Source organism: Phyllobates terribilis, unplaced genomic scaffold (assembly GCF_046119375.1).
Source record: "Phyllobates terribilis strain yellow unplaced genomic scaffold, ASM4611937v1 Scaffold_60__1_contigs__length_8166268, whole genome shotgun sequence".
In the NCBI taxonomy this organism is placed as follows: Eukaryota; Metazoa; Chordata; class Amphibia; order Anura; family Dendrobatidae; genus Phyllobates; species Phyllobates terribilis.
The window spans coordinates 6667535-6691442 of record NW_027362820.1 but is presented as its reverse complement, the minus strand read 5'-3'; the positions used below and the strand labels follow the sequence as shown (position 1 = coordinate 6691442).

Sequence of the window (23908 nt, the reverse complement as noted above, 5' to 3'; positions counted from 1 at the left end):
TAGGTATGAGGAGATCCAGGATAGGGCCAAGTCTGTGATGCCGAGAGATGAGAGAGTCTGTAGTAAGAGGGAATGGTCCACTGTGTCAAAGGCAGATGACAGGTCTAGGAGGAGGAGGACAGAGTAGTGTCGCTTAGATTTGGCGGTTAGTAGGTCGTTTGTGACTTTAGTCAGTGCAGTTTCAGTAGAATGGTGCGGTCGGAAACCAGATTGTAGGCGGTCAAAGAGGGAGCAGGAGGAGAGGTGGGAGGACAGTTCAGAATGGACATGTTGTTCCAGTAGTTTTGAGGCATAGGGGAGAAGTGATATGGGGCGATAGCTAGACACAGAGGATGGGTCAAGGGAGGGCTTTTTGAGGATGGGTGTGATTGAGGCATGTTTGAAACATGAGGGGAAGACACCAGTTGTTAGTGACAGGTTGAAGAGGTGGGCTAGGGCTGGGATGAAGATAGTGGTAAGGTTTGGGATGAGGTGGGATGGGATTGGGTCAAGTTTACCACCACACCATGGCCGGACCACATTTTACCACCACATAGTGACCGAACAACACCACATACAAGGAACAAGTACCACCACACCATGACCAGACCACATATTACCACCAGATAATGACCAAATAATACTACATACAAGGAACATAGAATTAAACCTCATACTCTTGTTCATGCATATTTGTATCCCACCCTGTATATAAACTGTTTATTGCAGGAAATTTGGGTGAAAACCACCGATGTTAGGAAATACACCCGCATCTGATCTGGTGCAAAGCATAATATCCTGGCAAAGGATCATAGAGCCGCAGATATACAGAGCATTATCTATCATATCAACGGGAGGCAAATAGATGCATCATTGTAAAACAGACAAAACAAGTACAGAACACTGGTGAGATTACTGTAGAACATTGCAATGGTGAATCAGATTAGATGGAGCGTACAAATCCATACTATCCAGGAGTTGGATGTACAGTACAGACCAAAAGTTTGGACACACCTTCTCATTTAAAGATTTTTCTGTATTTTCATGACTATGAAAATTGTACATTCACACTGAAGGCATCAAAACTATGAATTAACACGTTACACATACTTAACAAAAAAGTGTGAAACAACTGAAATTATGTCTTATATGCTAGGTTCTTCAAAGTAGCCACCTTTTGCTTTGATGACTGCTTTGCACACTCTTGGCATTTTCTTGATGAGCTTCAAGAGGTAGTCACCGGAAATGGTCTTCCAACAATATTGAAGGAGTTCCCAGAGATGCTTAGCACTTGTTGGCCCTTTTGCCTTCACTCTGTGGTCCAGCTCACCCCAAACCATCTCGATTGGGTTCAGGTCTGGTGACTGTGGAGGCCAGGTCATCTGGCGTAGCACCCCATCACTCTCCTTAGTCAAATAGCCCTTACACAGCCTGGAGGTGTGTTTGGGGTCATTGTCCTGTTGAAAAATAAATGATGGTCCAACTAAACGCAAACCGGATGGAATAGCATGCCGCTGCAAGATGCTGTGGTTGCCATGCTGGTTCAGTATGCCTTCAATTTTGAATAAATCCCCAACAGTGTCACCAGCAAAGCACCCCCACACCATCACACCTCCTCCTCCATGCTTCATGGTGGGAACCAGGCATGTAGAGTCCATCCGTTCACCTTTTCTGCGTCGCACAAAGACACGGTGGTTGAACCAAAGATCTCAAATTTGGACTCATCAGCCCAAAGCACAGATTTCCACTGGTCTAATGTCCATTCCTTGTGTTCTTTAGCCCAAACAAGTCTCTTCTGTTTGTTGCCTGTCCTTAGCAGTGGTTTCCTAGCAGCTATTTTACCATAAAGGCCTGCTGCACAATAACAGTTGTTGAAGTGATGTGTCTGCTGCTAGAACTCTGTGTGGCATTGACCTGATCTCTAAACTCAGCTGCTGTTAACCTGTGATTTCTGAGGCTGGTCTTCCTTTACTGGGGCGGTCCTCATGTGAGCCAGTTTCTTTGTAGAGCTTGATGGTTTTGGAACTGCACTTGGGGACACTTTCAAAGTTTTCCCAATTTTTCGCACTGACTGACCTTAATTTTTTAAAGTTTATACAGTAGGACTATCAGCTGTGTATCCACCAGACTTCTGCACAACACAACTGATGGTCCCAACCCCATTTATAAGGCAAGAAATCCCACTTATTAAACCTGACAGGGCACACCTGTGAAGTGAAAACCATTTCCGGTGACTACCTCTTGAAGCTCATCAAGAGAATGTCAAGAGTGTGCAAAGCAGTCATCAAAGCAAAAGGAGGCTACTTTGAAGAACCTAGAATATAAGACATATTTTCAGTTGTTTCACACTTTTTTTGTTAACTATATAATTCCACATGTGATAATTCATAGTTTTGATGCCTTCATAGTCATGAATATACAGAAAAATCTTTAAATGAGGTGTGTCCAAACTTTTGGTCTGTACTGTATAACATATCAATTGCAATGGGATACGTCTGCATAGTGTCTGATGCAAAACCTGATCGTGAGGCTATAGGTATAGCAAGCATTTCTTTCTGTATCAATGAAAAACAGATTGTAATGGAAATATTGAAAATCTTTTCTTCTCCCCTGTCATAGATATTAAGAAGTCTCTCTCAGACTCCTCTTCCCCTATAGTAATTGTCCATGGAAGAAGAGCTGACACTTTGGCCAGTGGCCTCTATGCAAATCAACACACATATGAGAAGGGCCTTGCAAGCAAATGCTGGCCCAAAAGCTGCTACCAAACCCAATTAACACAGGCTTGTGATAGATTTACAGCTAACTGAGAAGGTTTTATTCCCAGTGCTTCAAAAGGAATGTAACAAAGGCCTGCAGACGGCCCGAAGCCAATATGGAATATGGAATAACTAAAGTTCCATATGTCTGATAATAATGGGGCCTATATTTTGGGTGGCAGGGTCAGCTAAGGAACAATATGGATATCTAACAGTCACTGTAAGCCCCTCGGGGGAGCTGTGGCACAAAAGTAACAAAATAGCAGACGGCAGCTATACCGTGTGTGGTCTTTGGAGAAAGGTAAAATCATAACAGAACATATGGAGTCACTTTTGGGCCTCTACGATCAATCCATGATAAGTTATTGCAAAAAACAGATATCTAATAAAAATATGAAGGCTGGAGACTAGCCCCCGTGATGTCATCACAGGGGGTATGTGGACAGGTCTCCCCTTAGGCATAAAAGAATCCACGGAGGATGGATCAGCACTTATGTTGGAAGTTACATATTTTGTGTAGCATGGGTCACATTCGCTGAACGGCATCGGAGTGCTTCTCTCCAACTATGCTGAGTCGTCCCTGCGAACTGTATAGATTAAGTTGAGAATTGGAAGACAACAGTAATGTGTTGCCTGACAAAGGTTTTCTATAGAGTGTGGTGTCCACTTTATAAGATGTTACTATCCCTGTCAGGAAAATATCCAGAAATGGAGTGGAAAAATCAAAGGTTCGCCGACAGTGAATTTTAAATTTAAGGAATAAGAATTCAAATACAAAACAAATTGTGACACCAACTGGGGGTCACCTCACCATACCAAAAGTACATCATCAACATATCTACCAAACCAAAAAATGTGCTCAAAAATGGATTATCATCAGAAAAAAATTAAATTTCTTCCCACCACGACATGTACAGCATAGCCAAAGATGGTGAGAATTTGGAGCCGATGGGGGCTCCAAATACTTATAAATGATATTTAGAATCAAACATAAAATTGTTGTGGGACAACAAATATTTTATGTTATAATGAACCTTTTTAAATTCACAGAATATCCACTATATTTATTTAAATGGTGTTGAACGGCAATGACGGCCAATGCGGGAGGGATGGAGGAATACAGGTAGACAACATTGCTGGTGACAAACCTATATTCTTCCTGCCACACGAACCTGTCAAAACCCCTCAGGACAGACGTAGTATCTTTCACATAGCCTGGTGTTGGAATAACTAGAGGATACAAATGTTCACCAGCCATTGTCTTAAATTCTCATTCAATGAGCCCATACCCAAGATAATAGGGCGAAGGGGGGGGGGGGAAACCCTTGTGTGTTTTGGGGAGCCCATGAAAAATGGGATAATCAGGTAACAGCCAGAGCTGAATTTTGTTATTAAACCCCGACAAATAAATGCCTTCCTCCAGAATAGTGGACAACATTGTTTTATACAAATTGGTAGGATTCATAGAGAGCACCGGAGCAGATTTCCAATATCAACAGTTCTAATAGCACATACTCCGGGTCATCAGAACATTTTGTGTCCATACATAATAATGATCTCACACAGTTTTCTTTCTTTGGTCTTGAAAAAGTTAATTATCTGGTAAGGGGTGGAAACAGACAGAAACACCTTAATATGCGTGAAGCCTTCTGGATCTGACGTGTAAATACTAAATACCCTTCGGGTAATGAATTTCCGCAATGACCTGTTTTACATCTATTGATGAAATTCATACTGGTTTATTCCCAGCAGACATCTATATGGTGACATTCCAGGTTTTCTGAATTTATTTTGTGTTTTTCCGGTTATTATTTGCCGGTGTACTTATTTGCCTTTCTGTATATTGTGCTATCATCGCTGATTCATCTTTGCAGAACGCACATAAATGATGGAAATATCTTAAAGATTTTTCAGCAATGACGGAGTATTTCCATTGCAATGTTCTGCAGCTTATTTATCTTCCATTTCTCATATATTTATTTTTATCAGTTTTTTCGCAATATAATTCAATGATTTGTTTTTCGTTGATACAGATAGAAATTCCCGCTACATCCACAGCTTCACGATTCAGTTCTGCGTCAGATATTTGTTTTTGTCAGTTGTATTATAATGTAATTACCCGTTTTTCGTTGATACAGGTAGAAATGCTTGCTCCATCTATAGCCTCACGATCAGGTTCTCCATCAGACTCTATGCAGACGTCTCCCATTGCCATTGATCTGTTATACATCCAGCTTTTGGATATCATGGATTTGTATGCTCCATCTAATCTGATTCGCCATTACAATGCTCCACAGTAATCTGATTCGCCATTACAATGCTCCACAGTAATCTCACCAGTGTTTTGTACTTGTTCTCATCTGTTTTACAATGATGCATCTATTTGCCTCCCATTGATATGACAGATAATGCTCGGTATATCCGCGGCTCTATGATCCTTTGCCAGGATATTATACTTTGCACCAGATCAGATGCGGGTGGATTTCCTTGTAAATCTTCTACTATGTAATCAATTTTGATTAGCATAATTTTTTCCCCTTTATATGTTCATTGTTATAGGTTTATAGTTTCTCCATATTGGATATTGTGCATATTATTTTATATTATATTTTTACGTGTGTCAGATCGATAAGAACAATATTTCTATTCACAATTTAGACATTGATGCGTTTTATCTGTTTATTGGACATTGTTATTGTGATGCTCTATACTGAATCTATCATCCATCTCATGCATACATGTTCCTGTCCCTCTATAATCAGTATATCCTCCCACCTTCCGGTGCTATAGTTGATGGCATTTGTGATGTTCGGACCCTGTGATCTCACACCTGTACACTTAATCCCGGTGTTGTGTTCCTATATGGGATAATCCCCTCGCAGCTAACACCGGTGGTCTTCACACAAATGTCCTGCAATAAACAGTTTATATACAGAGGGGGATACGGATATACATGAATAAGAGTATGAGGTGTAATTCTATCTTATTTTTCACCATCATGGTGTTTTGCATTTCTGGCTTGTTGTGTGACGCTTGCAATGATCACCTTGTCTGTATTTGATCTCGTTGCCTTCAATGTGAACTGTGGCTGGGATTTTCTTCACACCTTTTGCATGTCTAATTGATTTCTCATTTCAGGTCATGTGAATCCATTGTGCTTGTATATATATGACTTCATTGTCCTTTTCTCATCTGCTATAACTAAGGGCGCAACCCTAACGCCAGAAACGTGTAAGAATTTTACATTTTTTTTTTTTTTAAATGATCCAATACATTTTTCTCATATTTTACCTGTTGGGAGTGCTGATTTTCTCCTTTTCTTCATATGTCTGTGCTCACCAGCCGGACCGGCACCCTTCAGTGGACTATCTTCACCCTGTTTGGATTCAGCGTTGCAGCTCCCTAACCCTCCCTCCTGTTTCTTCACAATATTTTAACACGTATCCTAGGCCTCGATGTTCCCCATACAAACTTACTGTTAGAATTGTTGAGACAGGAGAAAAAGGTCTGAGGAACGCAGACCGGAACGGTCTGAAATATATAAAGAAGATCTGGTAAAATGTCCATTTTGATCGGACTAATACAACCAAACCAGGACAAGGGTTTCAAGTTATAATTCATTAGATTTTGAACCATTTGTTCAAGGATGGGGGATATAATTTGAACGATACAGATCATCCAAGTTCCCTACAATTTGTATACCCAGGTACTCAATTGTGTCTTTCCGCCACTTAAAGGGAAAGTTAGAAATTAGTTATTGATTAAGTTCAGCGTTAAAAGTTATGTTCATGGCTTCTGTTTTAGAGTAGTTGACTTTAAAATTGCTTACATGGCCGAGTTATTTGAATTCCTTTATTATAATGTGAAATAAGATCATTGGGTTTGAAACATAGAGCAACAAGTCGTCTGCATGTAGAGCTAGTTTATAGTGATGTGAGTCTATAGTAACTCCACTAATATCTGGATTTATATGTAATGCTACCGCTAAATGTTCCATCACCAATGTGTATAGGAGAGGTGATAAGGGACACCCTTGTCTCGTCCCCTTTTTAATAGAAAATGTGTCAGATAGAAGGCCGTTTACCCTATCGCTTTAGGGTCAGTGTATAAGGATACAATTTTAGATAACAAGAAAGAGTCCAACCTAATTTGTGGTAGGGTGCTCTTCAAGAAAGTCCAATGCACTGTGTCGAACGTTTTTTTAGCGTAGGCAGAAACAAGGCACATTGGGATCCCCTGTTTTTTGCATGTGAAATTAACGTTTTATTTTTATTATCACGAGCTTCTCTGCCCTTAATGAAGCCAACCCGATCGTTGCTGACAATTGAGGGTAGATAGTGGGAGAGCCGTGTTGTAACTACTTTAGAGAATATTTTGACGTCTACATTATTTAATGATATTGGATGAATATTAGGGCAGGTATTTGGTTCTTTTCCAGGCTTTGATGAAACCATTATATGAGCCTTAAGTGATTGGGGGGCAAAAGGGGGAGTCTTCTGAGATATTATTGAACACTTTGGCTAAAAATGGTAATAACTGGGGGGAAAACATCTTATAAAATCTATTATTGAATCCATCTGGCCCAGGGTTCTTCCCGATAGGAGAGACCGATAAATCATTCCCCATCTCTTGTTCAGTGAAAGCTTTGTCTAGTACCTCCTGCTCAGGGGTCTGTAAGGAAGGAACGGCAGTGTCCATAATATATTTGTCATTTTTAGTTTCAAGAATATTAGGTGGCATGTCGTGGTATTGTCCATGAATATTATATAGCGAACTATAAAAGAAACGAAATGCTTCCGCTATGTCAATGGGGTTATGAATTTCTGGCCCGGGGGCCCCTTTTATTTTGGATACGTATGTACTTTACATGTGTGGATGTAACCTCCTTGTCAATGAGCAACCACATTTATCTGTGAATTCATACGAGAACCTTCACATGTGATCTTGGCATTTTGTATACGTTTGATCTAGTAAAGACCTTCCCTCCTTTATTTTTTTCAATCAGATCATTTTTATTTAACGAAACAAAGAATTACCAACATTTCTTTTTTTAAATAAACTTTGTGACAAAAAAAAATAAAAAGAAAAACCAGTAAACAATACAAGAACCGGTTTACAATGATATAAATCCCAATATCGCTCTATAGTACAATGTTTTGGAATAGTAATTTTACATTTGTACATAAATATCTGAATACTTCCTGACGGCTTATTTTTTTCCCTATTGGGACATCAAAAGAAAAAGAATATATCTAAGAAGGGGCAATTGTGTGGACTGAGACAATTATTATTTGCTGACGCCTTGGGTATAAGGATATATGTGCCATATGTGTATGAATTTCTTGAGAGCGTTCCTTTTTATATAAGGTCCACTTTCCAAGCGTAGAGTGTTATTTATCCTGGATTTTAGTTCTGTTATCGTTGGGGGAGAATGGTCTATCCAATGTAGTGCCAACAACTTTCTGGCTTGGAATAATATTCTTGAGCTACCTACTGCCATATGGGAGTCTAAGTCTACGTCTTCTCCCAGGAGTCCTAGGATACAGATTTTAGGTTCCAACCGAAGTTGTATCCCAAATACAGATAGTACAAGAGCGATCACCCCCTTCCAGTAGTCGCCAATATTCCCACATCATATACATCAGGTGGGCGTCATTTTGACCACATCTAGGACATGTGTCATCCGTTTGTATTACAATTTTAAATAAAATACTTGGGGATCTATATACCCTATGAATGAGAAGAATTCGGGACAATCTTTGTGACTCTGACAATGAAAGTTTCGGTGTCAAATCCAGTATTTTCCCCATTGCTCCTCAGATAACGGACCCACATCCTCCTCCCATTTTGTCTTAACTATCAAAGGATATTTATCCAAATGTAGGGCCAGTAACTGCCTATAAATAAGGGTTAATAGACCTTTTGTATCTACTGCTTTAGCAATGGTATCTATTGGGTGATGTCTATCAATCAGTATGATGTTTATTCTAGTACCCCTATCCTCCCACTCACTAATATTATTTAGCTTCTATAGCTCTGGTAAGTTATAGTTGTGCCATAAAGGAGTAGTTTGTGTACTTTCCAATCCCCAGAATATTTTTACCCCTATCCCACACCTTATATATTAACTTTAGTGTACGACATTTTAAGTAATTTTCTCGAGGAGGCCCTATATCGAGTACCGAGAATGGAAGCTTTCACTTGGTTCCTTCCATAAGTAAATGCCCTGAAATTACACAATATTTGCGAGTACCCCATCCATGAAACTACTTTAGCTCCCTTCTAGCGTTAAGCCGGTCTACATATACCTGGAAGGAAGCAGATCATTTATGTTGTTTGTCAAGGAGATCAATCCGCTCAAGCAAATGGGAGACTTTAGCTGTTCTCTCCTTTTTTTGAGCTTTTATCTGTTTTAATATTATACCTCTGATGACACAGGTGAGTGCTTCCCCTTTAAATGGTAAGACAGTTTCATCATGCTCATATATTTGAAGGAGTCTATAGTCTCAAATAGGTCTGAGACACAGAGTGAGTCTTTCAACAGATTATCATTTAGGTTCCAACATCTGAAGCCTAGGTGGAGTCCGGCATAGTCAGAACTATAATACAACGGGAGATGCGTGTCTCTGTCTGAAGCCTTTATTGACTGCGCAAGCGCGACACGCCTGCGCAGTCTGGCTCCAGACAGAAGCAGGCATGGAGCCGTTACAGGTAAGAGGAGCGTATATGGTGCCAGAGATCACAGTATGCGTAGACACTGAACGCATACCACGATCTCCGGTGCCATACTTACCTGACTGGGAGGAACGTTGCCGCGGCACCTCTCTTCGCCGGAGACCGGGGCAGGAGTGAAGGTGTCGAATCAGCACATGCACATAGTGCTATTTGCAGTGTGTCTTCAGCAAAATGGCACCGGACAGCGCGGTATGGGCATGCGCATACTCTGGCGCTGCACTCCTCCCCCAGCCTCCGGCAGAACAGAACACTGTAGCGCTGGAGCACAGAGAAGAAAGGTGAGATTAAGTGTTTATTTTATTGTATGTGTGCAGCGTGAAAGGGATGAGGTGTGCCATACATACCAGGATTGGGGGGTGAGGGGGCAACACATATCAGGAATGGGGGATGAGGGGTACCAAGCATACCAGGATTGGGGGATGAGGAGTACCATGCATACCAGGATGAGGAATGGGGTGCCATGCATACCAGGATGAGGGGTACCAAACATACCAGGATTGGGGGGGTGAGGGGTGCCATACATACCAGTATAGGGATGAGGAGTGCTATGCATACAAGGATTGGTGGGTGAGGGGACCATGCATACCAGGATTGGGGAGTGAGGAGGGGTGCCATGCATACCAGAATAGGGATGAGGGGTACCATACATACCAGGATAGGGATGGGGTACCATGCATACCAGGATAGGGACGAGGGGTACCCTACATACCAGGATAGGAATGCGGGGTACCATGCATACCAGGATGAGGGATGGGGTGCCATGCATACCAGGATAGGAATGCAGGGTACCATGCATACTAGGATAGGGATGGGGTACCATGAATACCAGAATAGGGGTACCATACATACCAGGATAGGAATGCGGGGGTTACCATGCATACCAGGATGAAGGGTACCATGCATACCAGAATAAGGATGAGGAGTACCATGCATACCAGTATAGGGATGAGGGGTGCCATGCATACCAGTATAGGGATGAGGGGTGCCACACATACCAGGATAGGGGGTGGGGTGCCATGCATACCAGGATGAGTGATTGGGTGCCATACATACCAGGTTTCTGGGATGAGGAAGCCATATATACCAGAATTGGGATGAGGGGTGCCATGCAAAAGGCAAAAAATAATAATAAAATATTACTGGGGGTCTGCTATAAGCCACCCAATATAACAGAGGAGAATGAGAAACTGCTATTAGGACAAATAGACAAAGTAGCAAAACATAATGAGGTGATTGTAATGGGGGACTTCAACTACCCGGATATTGACTGGGAAACAGAAACCTGTAGATCGCAGAAAGGAAAAAGGTTCTTGACAAATATCAAGGATAATTATCTCTCCCAACTAGTGCAGGAACCAACGAGAGGGAAGGCAGTGTTGGACTTAATATTGACTAATAGGCCTGATAGAATAACTGAGGTACAGATAGGGGGGCACCTAGGTAATAGCGATCATAATATTATCAATTTCAAAATGCCCTTCAGTAGGGTTATCAATAAGGGAACAACTAAAACATTAAACTTTAGGAGGGCGAAGTTTGATCAGCTGAAAGAAAACCTTCAACTTATAGACTGGGACAAAGTTCTTAATCAAGGAAATACGAATAGTAAATGGGAAACCTTCAAAAGAATTCTGAATACTCAGTGCGAGAGGTATATACCGTATGGGAATAAAAGGGCCAGAAATAAGAGGAAACCAATATGGTTGAATAAGAACGTAAAAGGGGCGTTAAATAGCAAAAAAGAGGCATTCAAGAGATTAAAACAGGAAAACAGTAAGGAGGCACTAATGTGTTACAAGGAAAAAACGAGAACCTGTAAAAAACAAATAAAAATAGCAAAGGAGGAAACAGAGAGACGTATTGCTAGGGAAAGTAGATCAAATCCCAAACTGTTCTTTACGTATATAAATAGTAAAAGGATTAAATCGAATAATATTGGACCGATAAAAAGTGATGAAGGCAAAATCATAGAGAAAGATGAGGATAAAGCTAATCTATTAAATAAATTTTTTTCGTCAACTTTCACAAAGGAAAAAGAACTAACAGGCGAAATGAGAAGTGACAAGCTTAATCCTCCACTAAGTATGACAAATCTAACCCAAGCTGGGGTACAGAAACGCCTCAGTAACATTAAAATAAACAAATCACCAGGACCTGATGGCATACACCCACGGGTACTAAGGGAACTAAGTAATGTGATAGACAGACCGTTATATCTTATATTTAAGGACTCTGTTGAGACTGGGTCTGTACCACTTGATTGGCGACAGGCGAATGTAGTGCCAATATTCAAAAAGGGAGCAAAAAGTGACGCCGGAAACTATCGGCCGGTGAGTCTGACGTCCGTTGTGGGCAAAATTTTTGAAGGCTTTATTAATGAGGCAATCATGGAGCATCTTGACGTTAATAATCTATTAACCCCGAACCAACATGGATTCATGAGGAATCGCTCCTGCCAAACAAACCTGATTGACTTCTACGAGGAGGTTAGCTCTCGAGTAGATCAGGGGGAACCAGTGGATGTCGTGTATCTCGACTTCTCAAAAGCGTTCGATAGCGTGCCACATAATAGGTTGGTATACAAAATGAGAATGATGGGGCTGGGCGAAAATGTCTGCAAGTGGGTAGCTAACTGGCTAAAGGATAGAAGGCAGAGGGTGGTTATAAATGGAATATACTCAGATTGGGTAAGCGTCACTAGTGGGGTACCACAGGGGTCTGTACTAGGCCCAATGTTATTTAATATCTTTATTAACGACATAGTCAACGGGATAAATAGTAAAATATCAATATTTGCAGATGACACAAAGTTATGTAAAACAATTAATACAAAAGAGGATAGTGAAGACCTTCAGAGGGATTTGGATAAGCTGGGTAGGTGGAGCATTAAATGGCAAATGAGGTTTAACGAGGAGAAATGTAAGGTCATACATATGGGAAGGAAAAATGGAAGTCACCAGTACTCACTGAATGGGAAATCATTGGGGAATTCAGAGATGGAGAAGGACTTGGGCATCTTGATTGATAGCAAACTAAATTGGAGTGCCCAAAGTCAGGCCGCTGCTGTAAGGGCAAACAGGGTAATGGGATGTATCAGAAGAGGTATAGCTGCAAAGGATGAGAACATTGTTCTTCCACTGTACAAAGCACTGGTCAGACCACACTTGGAATACTGTGCTCAGTTATGGGCCCCAATATATAGAAAGGATATAAATGAGCTTGAAAAGGTACAAAGGAGGGCAACAAAATTAATAAAGGGAATGGAGGGACTGCAATACCCAGAGAGGTTGGCAAAACTAGGACTATTCAGCCTGGAAAAGAGAAGGTTGAGGGGGGACATAATAAATGTGTACAAATATGTTAGGGGACAGTATAGAGACCTTGCCCGGGATTTGTTCAAAAGGAGGGATATTACGGTAACAAGAGGGCACTCACTAAGACTGGAAGAGAAAAGGTTTCAGCACCAGCATAGGAAGGGGTTCTTTACGGTAAGAGCAGTGAGAATATGGAATTCACTGAGTGAGGAGACGGTAATGTCGGATTCACTACACCAGTTCAAGCGGGGACTGGATGCTTTTCTAGATACCAGGCAGATTTCTGCATATACTTAAAAATAGAATAAAATAGTAGGTTGATACAGGGATTTATTCTGACTGCTGGTTTCAGAGTCGGGAGGGAATTTTTCCTCAGGTGAAGATTGGCTAAATCATTTGGGGTTTTTGCCCTCCTCTGGATCAACTTTAGCAACTACAGAACTTACAGGTCGAACTTGATGGACGCAAGTCTTTATTCGGCTTTACAAACTATATGTATATGCATACCAGGTTTCTGGGATGAGGCCATACATACTAGAATTGGGATGAGGGGTGCCATGTATACCAGGATGAGGGATGGGGTGCCATGCATACCAGGATGAGAGGTACCATACATACCAGAATAGGGATGAGGGGTACCATGCATATCAGGATAGGAATGAGGGGCACCATGCATACCAGGATGAGGAATGGGGTGCCATGCATACCAGGATTGGGGGATGAGTGGTGCCATGCATACCAGGATGAGGGATTGGGTAACATACATACCAGGATTGGGATGAGGGGTGCAATGTATACCAGATTTGGAATCGGGTGCCATGCATACCAGGATTGGGGGATGAGGAGGCCATACATACCAGGATTGGGGGATGAGGGGTGCCATACATACCAGGATAGGGATGAGGGGTACCATGCATACCAGGATTGGGGGATTAGTGGTGCCATGCATACCAGGATGAGGGATTGGGTACCATACATACCAGGATTGGAATGAGGGGTGCAATGTATACTAGATTTGGAATGAGAGGTGCCATGCATACCAAGATTGGGGATGAGGGGTGCCATGCATAAAGATTGGGGATGATGGGTGCCATGCATACCAGGATTGAGGATGAGGGGTGCCATGCATACCAGGATTGGTGGTGAGGGGTGCCATGCATACCAAGATTGGGAATGAGGGGTGCCATGCATACCAGGATGGGATGGTGGGGACGGACAGCATGGGGGCAGCAGAAATACCAGCATGGGAGACCATATACCAATAAAAATGCTCGCCACCCGGGCATAGAACGGGTTCCATAGCTAGTTACAATATACAGGAGCCTGATCTGACCATACAGCGGTTCCTACCTGAGATGTAGCTTGCCATGTAGGCAAGTGACGGCTAATTAAGAAAAGGACTATATGGCTATGCATATTGTGTAAAGGAGAATAATAGGTATAATCCTTTACGTCTGGATGTAGTATCCTCCATACATCGACCGGTTGAGACCAAAGCACAATTAGCAAAGCTTTTGTTTGTGTTTTATATTGGGGACTCCAGCCCTGGGCCGGGTCTAAAGAAGGATCCAAGACAGAATTAAAGTCACCTCCAATGATGATAAGGTCCTCCGCAAAATATTTTAGTTTGTTTAAATAATGACGTCATGTCTTAATTTTGTCACAATTAGGGAGATAGAAGTTTTGGAGTAGATGGAGATCTTAAACGCATACCTCCTCTCCGTGTCAGACAGTGTTTCTACAATAGTATGCAGCAGTGATCTGTGGCGGCCTATACTCAGCACCTTAGACTTCAAAACTGCATTTTTCTGGGACGCCAAGATGAATAATATCTATTAGTAATCTGAGGTACAGTATATGATCGCCTCTAAAGTGTGACTCCTGAAGAAAGAGAAAATGTACGTGCTGTTTATGCCTACGATAAAACACTTGAGCTCCTTTCTCTGGAACATTAAGTCCTCTGACATTTAATGAACAAGTTTTGAGTTGTGCCATATTATATGAAAAAAAGGAGGAATGGAAGAGAGAAAGGTTAAGAGAAAAGAGGAATTATAGACGGTAGATAGTAACGTCTACCTCTCAGTGTCTAAGAAGTATAGATTATGAATAGATCAAAACAGTAGGAAATTGTGAAACAAGCAGATCCCAATGCAAGTCCCTAACTGGGGGTGATCTTTACAGGCGTAAGTCAAACTTTTAGTTCTAGGATTCCTATTAGGTGGAACCATGGAATATAAAGCAAGTAATGTAATATAGCCTGATATTACAGTAGTATCATGTGAACTCAACTTATATCCTGGTCTAAGATCTTATATGAACTTAGACATTCTATATAGTGGAAGAGTGGCACCTAATGCTCTATTTAGATATATCTAATTATATGCTTAGAGAAATAAGTAACCATCTGCAAACTGTCTCTCATCAGGGAAGACCAGATTCATTTCAGGAGCTCATATGATTGGCAGGTTCCTTTCCCATCTGGCTGCATCACCATCAAGTTCCTGATCCATTGAAAGCCTTCTGTGACGTGCTGGAACTCTCTGTGGCAATGGTGGAGCAGGTGGCCAGTCAGATATATGGAATGTCCAGGGCATCACAAACAGGTCTCATGTTGCTTGGATCTTTGAAAATATACAGCTGGAATGGGTACCCCCAGGAGTACATCAGGCCATTTTCCCAGATGGCATCAAGTAGTGGTTTCAATACCCTTCTTTTAGCAAGAGTCATTCAGGATAGATACAGTACAGACCAAAAGTTTGGACACACCTTTTCATTTAAAATTTTTTCTGTATTTTCAGGACTATAAAAATTGTACATTCACACTGAAGGCATCAAAACTATGAATTAACACATGTGGAATTATATACGTAACAAAAAAGTGTGAAACAACTGAAAATATGTCTTATATTCTAGGTTCTTCAAAGTAGCCACCTTTTGCTTTCCTGACTGCTTTGCACACTCTTGGCATTCTCTTGATGAATATAAGACATATTTTCAGTTGTTTCACACTTTTTTGTTAAGTATATAATTCCACATGTGTTAATTCATAGTTTTGATGCCTTCAGTGTGAATGTACAATTTTCATAGTCATGAAAATACAGAAAAATCTTTAAATGAGAAGGTGTGCCCAAACTTTTCGTCTGTACTGTATGTGAGCAATTATATGCGTTTTCCATTGAAATCACCAGGACCCAACTCCTCTGCTTTCCTCACAATGGCCTCTTTTACAATGAAAAAAATGTATGCGACAGATAATGTCCCTTGGACGCTCAGGATCTGAGCCATGATTGACTATTGTACGGTGCGCCTTTTAAATCTCCACCTCCTTATCAATAGGATCACCAAGAATATTATTGAATAATGATCACAGTGTGGGCAGAATCACTTGTGCATTGATGCTTTCAGGTATACCCCTTATCCAGATATTATTGTGATTTTCTTGATCATCAACCATATTAAACAGATGGTTTATTTACTGGCTGTGAAGATCCAGTGTTAGTTTCTGAGCATTATGATGGCCTCTAACTTGGACGACATTATCCTCTAATCTCTGTACCTCGTCAGTAAGCTGTGACAGGATAGAAGTAAGGGGACGTATTTCAGTATTGTATGTGGTCTCCAGCCTCTGAATATATTGCTCCATATCTTCTTTAGTAGGGCTAGACGCAATCTGATATACAAATAAGTTATGTTGTTCCCCATATCAGAATAACCTGTGGCTGGGGGGTAAATGTCCCTGTGAAGCAAGCACTGCTCAGTATGGGGGCTTTGGTGGGAGTACAGGGAGATTTGTGGAGCTGTTTTCTTGTGAGGCCTACATTAAGAGAGAAGTTGGTGCAGTACTTACAGACCTGAGCTGTCTGGCATCATGAGGGTTAAGACTGCTTCTTTTTCCATGCTGAGGTGAGGCAGTAATAGCTCCGGAGCAGGAAGATAAGACCTTCCATAAGAAACGCTGCATACCAGACATGCTGACAGAGGTGGAGGACCTCAGATTAACCTCCGATCTCTTCTTTCTTTCCCATATCGAAAGTCATGTTTGAGGCTGTAAATTGTTTATAATTACCCCAAGAACACGGTCTGAAGAGAGTGCTTTCAGTGTGTGCGTTCTCTTGGTGCTATGTCCAGGCCATGTCCTTCCTGTTGATGTACAATACGTCTGAAGGTGGCGTTGATTGGAAGCAGGATTGTGTGATGTAACAATCTTGTGTGATGTAACAGCCTTACGGAAACGCGAGTTGTGACACCAATGGAACGATGCCAGAACAGTAAGTGCATATGAGTGTTTTTATTTTAACAAGGCCAAACATGAGGAATGAGAAGGAGTTGTCCTAGTAGTGGACAACCCCTTTATGAAGATACAATTTTTGGTTAAAAATCTTAAAAAGGCTTCTCCCCTGTGTGACTTCTCTGAAGTTTATTAAGAGTTGATTTCTGTGTAAACCATTTCCCATATTAAGAATATGAAAATGGCTTCTCGTCTGTGTGAATACTTTGGTGACTAAGAAGTGATGATTTCTGCACAAAACATTTCCCACATTCTGAACAGGAAAAAGGCTTCTCCCCTGTGTGACTTCTCTGAAGTTTAAGAGTTGATTTCCATGTAAAACATTTCCCATATTCTGAACAGGAAAAAGGCTTCTTATGGGTGTGAGTTCTCTGGTGTATAACCAAATCTGATTTCCGGCTAAAACATTTCCCACATTCTGATCAGCAAAAAGGCTTCTCCCCTGTGTGATTTCTCTGGTGTATAACCAAAACTGATTTCTGGCTAAAACATTTTCCACATTCTGAACAGGAAAAAGGCTTCTCCCCTGTATGAGTTCTCTGGTGCTTAACCAAATCTGATTTCTGGCTAAAACATTTCCCACATTCTGTACAGGAAAAAGGCTTCTCCCCTGTGTGAGTTCTTTTGTGCGTAACAAAACCTGATTTCCAGGAAAAAAAATGTCCACATTCTGAACAGAAAAAAGGCTTCTCCCCTGTGTGAGTTCTCTGGTGCTCAACCAAATCTGATTTCCAGCTAAAACATTTTCCACATTCTGAACAGCAAAAAGGCTTCTCCCCTGTGTGAGTTCTCTGGTGATTAACCAAATCTGATTTCTGGTTAAAACATTTCTCACATTCTGAACAGGAAAAAGGCTTCTCCCCTGTGTGAGTTATCTGATGTCTATCAAGATGCGCTTTCTGGAAAAAACATTTCCCACATTCTGAACAGGAAAAAGGCTTTTCCCCTGTGTGAATTCTCTTGTGCGCAACCAAAATTGATTTCCGGCTAAAACATTTTCCACATTCTGAACAGGAAAATGGCTTCTCCCCTGTGTGAGTTCTCTTGTGTTTAACCAAATCTGATTTCTGGTTAAAACATTTCCCACATTCTGAACAGGAAAAAGGCTTTTCCCCTGTGTGAATTCTCTTGTGCGCAACCAAAATTGATTTCTGGCTAAAACATTTTCCACATTCTGAACAGCAAAAAGGCTTCTCCCCTGTGTGAGTTCTCTGGTGCTCAACCAAATCTGATTTGTGGTTAAAACATTTCTCACATTCTGAACAGGAAAAAGGCTTCACCGCTGTGTGAGTTCTCTTGTGCTCAACCAAAACTGATTTCCAGCTAAAACATTTTCCACATTCTGAACAGCAAAACGGCTTCTCCCCTGTGTGAGTTCTCTGGTGCTCAACCAAATCTGATTTCTGGTTAAAACATTTCTCACATTCTGAACAGGAAAAATGCTTTTCCCCTGTGTGAATTCTCTTGTGCGCAACAAAAATTGATTTCCGGCTAAAACATTTTCCACATTCTGAACAGGAAAAAGGTTTCTCCACTGTGTGAGTTATCTGATGTCTGATTAAACTTGATTTCTCTGTAAAACATTTTCCACTTTCTGAACATGAAAATAGCTTCTTTGTTTTAGGAGCAGTTTGTTTTTTAATGCTTATTTTGTGACTTTGATTTTCCTTAGTAGTTTGTAATGAATTAGAAGACAGGACCTGTTTCAAAGGATCAGATGACAGATCTTTGCTGTGAAGGGATGATGGTATATCTGGAGTAATGGCATTCACTTCAATTGTATCTTGTGTGATCTCAAGATCATCTGATTTAAAAATTGAAGATGTCAGCTGTCTCTCTGATCTCCTGGTACAGTCATCTGCCAAAAATAAAACCAATTATTATTTATGAATAACATATCCTTAAAATTTATATTGTTGAATATTTCTACTTAAACTCTCCATAAAAATGCACTTTATGTAAAAGTATCATTATCTACCAAGAAAACATATCACAGAAAAAAATCAGCCTTACCAATACTAAATCAGATAACAAATGCATTAGCATTTTAGTGTTGGTTGGGTGTACTGGGTTGTCTGTCCATGTGGGGTGCACTTATATAGTGCTGGGCAGCCTTCCTACCCAGTATGGACATCATCAGTATAGTAAGGCAGACACTGTGCATCAAACTTACCTGTGTGATGGGCGTCCTATGCAAGCTTCATCTGTGTGCATCTTTAATACTAGGCAACTACCCCCTCCATGAATTGGTACGATTATTGGTGTTAGTAAGGATGTATATTTTTCTGTTTTTTTTTTTAAATTTTGTCCTATGTTAGCCATCATTATTCACCAAGACAATAACAGTTCACAGTCTAATAGAAAACCTCATAGGATGAACCAGTAGAGCGTGGTGTTCAACTGTTTGTTCATTCTGCCTCCCAAATATGGAATAAAAAGCCACCAAACAATGTTATGTAGGCAAAAATAATATCAATAAAAACTTCTACTCATCTCACAAAAAACAAGTCCCCACTCAGGTCCATCCTCTGCCAATGGAAAAATAGAGGTTTCCACATTATTAGTGGCTCAAAGGCTTTTGAAAAGCAACATGGCTTCCATAAACCAATCCAGCAATATCCGCTCTCCCAAAGTCAAATCTCCCCCTCACTTCTGAGCCTTGCAGTGCACCCAAACCACATTTATCATCCATGTATTTGGCATTACTATAGTGAGAAGAACCCACTTAATTTACAGTGTGTGTCTCCTGGAGCACAATCTGGGCACTATGTGTTTGGTAATGAAATTATATATTTGTAATTTTCACTCTCCAACATCCACTGCGTGCTAATTTCCGGAAAGTGCCTGTGGATTCAAAATAGTCACTACTCCTATAGATTATTTCACTGAGGGTTATAATTTCCAAAATGGAGTCACTTTATGGGGATTTCTACTGCTCTGGTTTTCTGCATTTTGGTCACATAGTGGGTCCCATCTCCTCTGGGATCTGCTCCTGTGACGTCTGCTTCTCTCGCCAGGAGCCGCCTTATTCATCCTGCAGGCGGCGCTGGTGATGGAGGAGACGTCAGAACCAGAAGCTCTCAGCGGCGCAGGCTCTGTCCAGCCACTAAGATTAGGGTGCATGGTACCTGTAGTACCATCCTGTCTGGCAGTATGGGTGTGTGAGCGGTCCAGCTGAAGTAATCTACTTCAGCCAATTGGAAAACACCACACCCTACTAAAGCTGGAAGCATATTGCCGGAAGCTGCCAGATACAGCCTTGTTCTCCTCTGGTTCAGTCCTCTGTGCTCAGCTCCCGGCTTGTGTATTTGTTTCTGTTGTGACCTCGGCCCGTTTACTGACTACTCTTGTGTCATCTGATTTTGTATTTTCTATGACCTCCATGTTCTGACCCGGCTATCTGACTATTCTTCTTGCCATCTCACACCACAGAACATTAGGTAACACTGTGGCCCAAGCTTAGGGGGTCTCTGTCCAAGTCCAAATCCATGTAGAGGGGTTAAAGGATGATGAGCAAGGCAAACCCTGAGATCTGGAAAATGGAGTAGATAGCGCCAAGCCTGTTTGTGGTAGCCATCTTTTGAGCTGCCAGGTGACAACGAACAGTGCCCCCAATACATTGTGTCTGCAATCTATTCCAGCAAAATCTGCATTCAAATAGCTAAATGTCGCTCCTTCCCTTCTTAACCTGCCATGTGCCCAGACAGTAGTGTACAACCGTATATAGGGTATTGTCAGATTCAAGAGAAGGTGGAAAATAATTTGTAAGGTCCATTTGTTTCCTATTATCCTTTGTGAAGAATTCCAAAGTTATCACCACATAAAGTGACACACGTCAGATTTGAAGAATGGGCCCAGATAGGAACACAAGACTGTCTGCAGGAAGGGGTTAAATCAGACTATTTTGGGCACTAAGTACTATAGTCAAAACTGTGACTATAGACAATAACACATCTACTGAAATGACCAAACTCGACTGTCTTCATCAGTAAGTAGTGAGTAACTAGTGGTGAAACCTCTCTGGGGTAATTAGAGTATGGGGCTCGGTGGCTCTTGGGAATCTAAACTATCGTAAGGGACAATATTTTCTGTCAGATGAGTGTCAAAAAGAAATATTAGACATTCAAAGAGAACTTTTATAATAGTGCAGAGATGAGGTGACTTAAATTTAGCTTAAAGATTAGTGATGAGCGAGTATGTTCTGTTAACCCTTTCGGCGAGCATGCTCGGGTGCTCGCCGAGTATCTTCAGCGGTGCTCCGGCGTTATGTTTTCGTCACTCAATGCTCATGATTTGCGACGGTTTGACAGCTTTAATATGTGAGGAATGCCTAAGAAACAGGCATTCATTACATGTATTCAAGCTGTCAAACAGTCACAAATCATGAGCACTGAGTGACGAAAACATAACAACACTCGTAAAGCCCGAGTAACGCATGCTCGCTCATCACTATTAAAGATATATCATGGTACAGGTGTAATTTTTTTTTGTTTAGTTTATCACAATCTGGTTCGAAGTTAGTCGGTTTTAAAAGAAATTGAAAACTCAGGATAAAGGGAGACTCTGTTGTTATTGTACAGAAATTCACACTTGGCCTCACTGCACATTTAATGTTGTAGATCATAAAGGTAAAGTTTGGCCAGAAAGACGGGACCATATGGGCACATTCAGCAGCACAGAAGGGGGAGAAGGGAGATTCATCCAATAAGATATCATCGATCTAGGAAGCCAACAGCATCATTACCCTCCACTTTCTCTTACAGACCCATCATAATATTTTTCTTCAAGTGATTTTCTGGCTTTGTGATTTACAGATCTGGGCAGGTAGCGTCTCCTAATCACAGGGGGTAGGTGGATCCTCCAGGTTGTAAATTCTATGGAAAAGGGTTTCAATGCCCAAAATCATTTGAACAGTTTTGGGTGGAAGAGAATGTTGTGGTCTAGAGGCAAAATGGTGATCACACGATTGTGATACAGCCGGACTACACAACCGATAAAGCAGCCACAGCCGGTGACTGAGAAGAATCTGTGACTTCTCTGCATTTAGTGGTCACTACTCACCTGGGTAGTCATATGTAGGAATCTCCTCTTTACACCGCTCATCACCCCTCACATATGTCTCTGTAGTATTAATATGGGTCAGATCTTCACCCTGAAACAAATATTGTAAAAGTCACAGACAGATGGAGAAGTCACATCTATGATCAGCTCTAATCCTGCCATCTACACCGTTCTCATTACACAAGTATAAAACATAATAATGGTGGATAAAACAAGACGGAACACAAGACCTTTACAGCCGTCTACACATCATAGGGGAGATCTCATGACACCTTCTCTCCATCTACCTGATGATCCTGAGGAACATTGGGATCTTCTTGTTTACAGTCCTGTGGAAGAAGAGGACGGGGACATCTCTCTGGTGTTGTCCTCTTACTGGATAGATCTGGAGGAAACACATACAGGGACTGGATTCATTCTTTACATATAGATAATTATAGGCCGTGTGTATTTAGTCCTGTCTATTACCTGGTGATGTGAGGGGCTGGGGAACCTCCATCATGACGTCCTTGTACAGATCTTTGTGTCCTTCTAAATACTCCCACTCCTCCATGGAGAAATAGACAGTGACATCCTGACATCTGATAGGAACCTGACACATACAATGATACCATCATTCCCCCGATCCTTTCATAGCATTACTGTATAATGTCCCAGCAGTGTCACCTCTCCAGTCAGCAACTCAATCATCTTGTAGGCGAGTTCTAGGATCTTCTGGTCATTGATGCCCTCATGTATCAGGGGGTGAGGTGGAGGCCCTGAGTTTGGGCTGAGGGGTCTTTCCCATCCCTCAGACACAGGGTCCTGACAGCGCTCACTAGAGGTCTGACAGCGCCCACTAGAGGTCTTCTTCACTACTGTGTAATCCTGGTTATGGAGAGACACATTAATAAATCTCACTGCAGACATTTCCAGAGTCCTCACCTCTCCAGTTCTGTCCATCTGTTATTCCCATAGATAAGAATGATGTAATATGATGTCATCAGAATCTCTCACCTCTCCAGTAAGACGGAAGAGGATCTCTAGGGTGAGGTGTAATATCCTCTCAGCCATCTTGTCTCTATCCATATCCATCTTTGATGGGTCCATAAGGAAAATTCTCTTAAATAGAAGATCTTCACTGAGAGGATCTGATATTGTAGGGACCTGAATGAGAAGATAATGAGCTGATGTAACATCATAAAAATCCTGTGTAATAATACAATTACTGGAGATAATAAGGGAAACATATGAGGAGATATATTATTTTACAGTATTTAGTTTTCTGCTTTACATCTAGTAATAAAACCTATATATTTTAGGCCACAGACAACAAGCAGTTTCTTCCTCGGAGTCGGCAGCTGAACACGTTTCTCATAGACTCATCTTCCATAAAGCTAATTCTCGTCTCATTTACCGACACTGGAATCGGTATTAGTAATACTGCAGGAGATATTCATTACACGTAACATGAGAAATAACTACTTTATGATGAGGACGACATCTTCATCTTCTACTACGGCTCTAGAAACATATTTAGCCAGAGTTCTTCACTGACTACATCACCACCGGTCGTCTATATGAATATTTCCCGTCTTCCTCGGACTGTAATCTTCTATCACATTAGATCTCATGTCTGATTCACACACAGAAGTTTGAGGCTTTGATACATGGTAAGGTTTTTAATATTAAGCAGAGTAGGACTATCCTGAATGGGTTCATTTTACCATGGTTGGGATAGCTTTCATGCTATTTTTGATCAAAAACAGTGTTGCTAAGAACCCTATTTTATT

At 41.3% G+C, this 23908-nt stretch overlaps 1 protein-coding gene across 1 annotated transcript in view; it reads right to left on the bottom strand.

Annotated features, from left to right (window-relative positions):
* Positions 1–15873: 15873 nt before the first annotated feature.
* LOC141192342 (uncharacterized) overlaps positions 15874–23908 on the bottom strand; it is a 42564-nt gene continuing 34529 nt past the window's right edge. Inside the window, exons 3-8 of the mRNA XM_073661861.1 lie at positions 23133–23282; positions 22803–23003; positions 22605–22728; positions 22424–22521; positions 22137–22227; positions 15874–18933 (exon numbers count right to left, since the gene is read on the bottom strand). Of these exons, the coding sequence (XP_073517962.1) occupies positions 17498–18933; positions 22137–22227; positions 22424–22521; positions 22605–22728; positions 22803–23003; positions 23133–23225 (2043 nt within the window). The 5' untranslated portion in view covers positions 23226–23282 and the 3' untranslated portion in view covers positions 15874–17497. The remainder of the gene's footprint in view (positions 18934–22136; positions 22228–22423; positions 22522–22604; positions 22729–22802; positions 23004–23132; positions 23283–23908) is intronic.